The following is a 4,869-nucleotide window of genomic DNA, read 5'->3' on the forward strand; positions in this document are numbered from 1 at the left end:
ACCAGGTAGGAAGTATAGGCGGGACAAAGAGAGAGGAGAATTGGGGAAAAAGGAAGAAGGAAGAGAGACACTACAGCCAGCACCAGGACAAGCAGCATGTAAAGACGCCGGTAAGCCACCAGCCATGTGGCAAGGTATAGATTTATAGAAATGGGTTAATTTAAGATATAAGAACAGTTAGCAAGAAGCCTGCCATGGCCATACAGTTTATAAGTAATATAAATGTCTGAGTGATTATTTTATATGTGGATTGTGGGACTGCAGGGCTTTAATGGAACCTGGAGAGAAGCTCTCCAGCAACAGGACATGCTATATAGATCTAGTAAGGCATTTACATTGTACAGGACAGGAAATAATTAAAACAAAATTCTGCAGCCTCTTATTTTAGTAAGATTTTCTATGGATCCAGGAACTCAAGACCTCACAATGCAATTTTCTAAAGCACTGCTTTATCAGTCTTTTGTTCCTCAACTATGAGTGTTACATTTACTCCTTTACAATATTTGGAAATCTGAAATTTCTAATTCATGTTGAGTCCAGGGAGAATGGTATTCTACAGTAGACTAAGGTTTCTGTGAAAGGAACTCTGCCACTTTTGCAGATTCAATGGTGCTTGAAATATTGATGGCAAATAGGTGTGCCATCTGGAGTCTTTGGCAGTCCCCTGTAAATGAATCATCATTTCTGTCCTTTGAATTTGGAGCAAATTCTTGCTATTATCTATAGATAACTACTTTTCTCTAGAAAAACAACTTTGGAGTTGTTCTGGGGTCTGGTTCTAAGATTTAACTCTCTTTTATAGATTGTTCTCTGTGATATGAAAGTTCAACACTAATATGAATAGACACAGCACTACAGCCCTTCTCAGACATTCCTGAAGGAGGGTAAAGTTCCCCCAGTATACTAAACATTGACTAATGTACCTGGTTGTTCACATTACTTGTAAAGCAGAAGTGCTCAGATGTATAATTATACACCAATGCATGTGCTGTGGCCAGTGGGTTGGGTGACGGACACAGATTTGCAATGAACACCAGTGAAACATCTGTGAGTACAAAATTTGAGGTAGCAGTTTATAGATAGACTTTTCCGGATGAACAGAAGAAGAAGATACCATGTGAATGTTCAGCAAAGTGTGACCTCAGTAAAGGAGAATTCTAATAATCAGCTGGAAAGAATGATCCATTCTGTGGCTAGTACTCAGCCTCTTTCCCAAGCCACTGCTGTCATCACTAATGGGCTTGTGAACAAAGTGACTGTGATGATGGGGTAGAGGTTATGCATGGGTTCAGCAACAAGGCTTCCATTCAGCAAGGAAGACTTGGGCTGGGCAGACAGATGAGAGCTCAGTCTCTAGTAGCAAAGAACAACCTTAAATCCTAATATAGCATCATTCTTTGTAGGGATTGACTAGCTACATGATGGCAGGTTGATTATATTGAACTACTTCTACCATGAAAAGAGCAATATTATATCCATATCAGAGCAGAAGCTTGCTCCTTGTCTATAGGCAATGACTCTGCCATCATTCATAGAGTTAGAGAATGTCATGTCCACCATCAATGTATCCCACTGACTTCACTGCAAAAGAAGTGTGATAAGGGGCTCATGTTGATGGAATATTAACTTTACCTTATATACCAACCATCTAAAATCAGATGCCTTATCAGAGTGGTGGTTTGACTTTTTGTGACTCAGCTGTAATGCTACCTGAGTGACAGTACTTTAGATGGCTGAATGTAAGATGAATTGCTAAATGGTTTTTTTTTTTTTTTTTTTTTTTTTTTTTTTTTTTTTTGACTTAAATAAAGTTTATTTAAAAAAGAAAAAGGTGGTTATTTTTGCAATGTCATGGTTGTAGGATAAAGAGGCAGCATTATCTCCTTAACCATGTTTTTTTTTTTTTTTTTTTGCTTCTGCACAAAGGTAGCTAATTATACAAAAACAAGTCAGAAGACTTTCTCCAAATACTAGTAAATATTAGGTTTTATAGGCCACATATGGTCTCAATCATGAAAGTCTTTCTTTTATAACCTTTTAAAAATGTAAAAAACCATTTTAGTTTGCCCCATACAAAAAAAGACTGGGCCAAACATGGCCTGTGAGTGGTAGTCTTCTAACCCCTGGTATAAAATATCTATTGTATCTTGTCAGAGAAATTGTTCTCTTGAGGCTTTTGATAGCTGTTGCCCAAAGTCAAGTACAGAAGGACTGTGTTTACAACTGGACGTGGCTGTAGAGAGGCAGAACTGGAGTTTCTGCTCACCCTTGACTCCACTCACTCATTCCATAAGTTTGTTAACCACCAACTATATATACACTTAAGTATCTGTGTTAGCAAAATTTCCAGTGTTTTTCTCTAAAAAAGTAATTCCTTCAGTTTCTCTAAACCAGGAATTATTAGGTCTTAACACTCATGTTGCAGGTGTGTCCAACCTGTGGCCTAGGATAGCGTAAATCCAGTCTAACACAAAATCATAAACTTACTTTTAAAACATGATTTTTTTTTTCGAGTTTTAAAAAAAGTCATGTCACAATGTCAAAAGGTTGGACATGCCTGCAGAATAAATCAAGATTAAAATCAAAAGGGGATTCAAGGGAACTCAGGATTTATCTTGCTAATAATGATAACCTTAAACCCCAAACTGACATATCCTTCTTAAGGTCAAAGACTACATGAAAAGTATGTAGCTCTCTATTTTAAAAGATACTTGACTCTCCCATAGGTTAAGTTCTCCTTCACTGCTGGGGATCGACCCCAAGGCCTTTTATGCTAAGTAGACAGTCAACACAACCGCAGCTTGAGCCCAAGCTGACACATTAAAAAAAAAAATGACTGGATCTATCACACCCCAAATGCCATCTTGCGCTTTCCTAATTTGATGCCTTATAAAACCTGGATTTATGTAGGGCTCTTCATTAGCTACTTCAGTCATAAACACTGCTACCACAAGTTAGGTGTAGCCGTTTATGCTCATAATCCTAAGGCTTAGAAACTTAGCCAAGGACACTGCACCGAGTTCAAGGCCAGCCTAGACTACAGAATGAAAGAAACCCCGTTTCAAAGCAAAAACCACTACATTTTGAGGCAAATATTGCCAAGGGAGCAATTTATACTCTTTTTTTTTTTTTTTTTAAATCTCAGAAGGAATGGTCATGTTTCCTTCAGGATGTTAGCTTTCTGAATCTGGCTAATTATACAAAGTGAGGGAAGACCTTTTTTTAAAAAAACAAGCCAGAAGAGCACAGGATTTCAGTACTAAAACAGAAAAGTTACCCTAATTCCAGATCTTTGGTAAAGATACTAACTATAATTGATTGCTCACACCACCAAAACATGGCACATTTTGTAGTTACAAGTGATTGTGATTTTTCCTTTTGAACATGTAAACAAAGGGGGAAAACCTTAGGAAATTTGGGGAAATGCATTAGTCTCAGTTCTCTTAAATACACAGACGCACAATCAGTTCGTGGGCGGGAGGAAGGGAGTGGGCCGAGGTTATCGCTTGCGTTCCCCCTTCTGGGTCCTTTTCCTCTCCTTCTCCTTGCGCTCCTGCTTGGCTAGTTTGTCCTTCTCCCTCTGCAGCTTGTCCTGTTCCTTCTTCCTTTGGGACTCATCCCGAAGCGAGTCTCGCTCCAATTTCCGAGCGTTGAGAACATCTTCCACATTGGTGTTTCGGAAGAGAGATTTGTCAGAACCGGCGTTTGCTGTCGAAGCACCCAGGTCGTCTTTCTCATCTGCGTCGTCCTCTTCGTCTGTCACATCAGGCATACTGGGCCAGCAGGGCGGCTTTTCCTCTGCCTCTCCTCTTCAGAAACCATCCTGGGCTTCACCACGATCTGTGCCTGCTTCTCAATCAAGGTGGCGATGGCCTGAACCTCATCTTCTTTTTTTACTTTGGTGGTGACATTTTGTGTTTCTGACCATCGTTCCACAATTTCCTTACAGATATCAAGGAGAGAATCTTCTTCCAGGAAAGCAGAGAGGATACCCTGCAGGGCGTCCAGCTTCTCTTCCTCCTCCTCCTCCTGTAGGACACCAAGGATGTAAGCGCCATAAACGGCCCGGTCCACTCCCAGCGCCTCCAACCGTCCGTCCAGCCAGGATCCAAAGCCCGCGCCATCGCCTTCACTGAGCACTGCCGCCGCCACTTCGCTGGGCGCCGCCATGCTGCTAAATGGTTTTATTAATAAAAAATCCAGAGCCAAATATTGGGGTGAAAACTGAGGGATCAGAGGAATAGAACAAGCTACAGCCAGCCTCACCCTAACAACTCCTCAGCCTCCAGAGAGAGCTACTTCCTGTATATTCACACCTATATACCTCTCTGTGCTCTGCCATCTTACTTTCTTTCTTCACCCAGCTTCATCACTGCCTCTTTCCGCCCAACTCTATCACTTCATGTCTGTCTGTACAGAGTTGCAGACTTCTATGGTTAACTAGTGCTGAGATTAAAGGTGTGTACCACCCCCCATGCTTCTATTCCCAGTGTGGCCTTGAACTCAGAGATCTGGATAGATCTCTGCCTCCCGAATGCTAGGATTAAAGACATGTGCTACCACTACCTGACCTTTATGTTTAATATAGTAGCTAGCTTTTTCCTCTCATCTCCAGATAAGCTTTATGGGGGTGCACAAATAAAATATCACCACAGCTGGACTATGATTCTATACAAATCTAATATGCTCAACATCAGCATCCACTATCATATTTACATATATATATATACATACATATATACATATACATATATACATATCTTTCTTCTATACATAATTTTGCTTCTTTCCTCTACAACCTTATGCTCTTCTATCCTATAAGTCATAGAAAGGAATGTTTTCACTGGAAAGCACAACAAGAATTTCATT

At 40.3% G+C, this 4,869-nt stretch overlaps 1 protein-coding gene across 1 annotated transcript; it reads right to left on the reverse strand.

The window, feature by feature from the left end:
* Nucleotides 1-1,893: 1,893 nt before the first annotated feature.
* LOC114709038 (coiled-coil domain-containing protein 43-like) lies at nucleotides 1,894-4,170 on the reverse strand. Its single transcript, XM_028892660.1, is given in 3 exon segments — nucleotides 1,894-3,766; nucleotides 3,768-3,794; nucleotides 3,796-4,170. Coding segments are annotated over 3 exon segments (669 nt in total). The 3' UTR covers nucleotides 1,894-3,499.
* Nucleotides 4,171-4,869: the final 699 nt, after the last annotated feature.

Source organism: Peromyscus leucopus, chromosome 2, assembly GCF_004664715.2.
Source record: "Peromyscus leucopus breed LL Stock chromosome 2, UCI_PerLeu_2.1, whole genome shotgun sequence".
In the NCBI taxonomy this organism is placed as follows: domain Eukaryota; kingdom Metazoa; phylum Chordata; class Mammalia; order Rodentia; family Cricetidae; genus Peromyscus; species Peromyscus leucopus.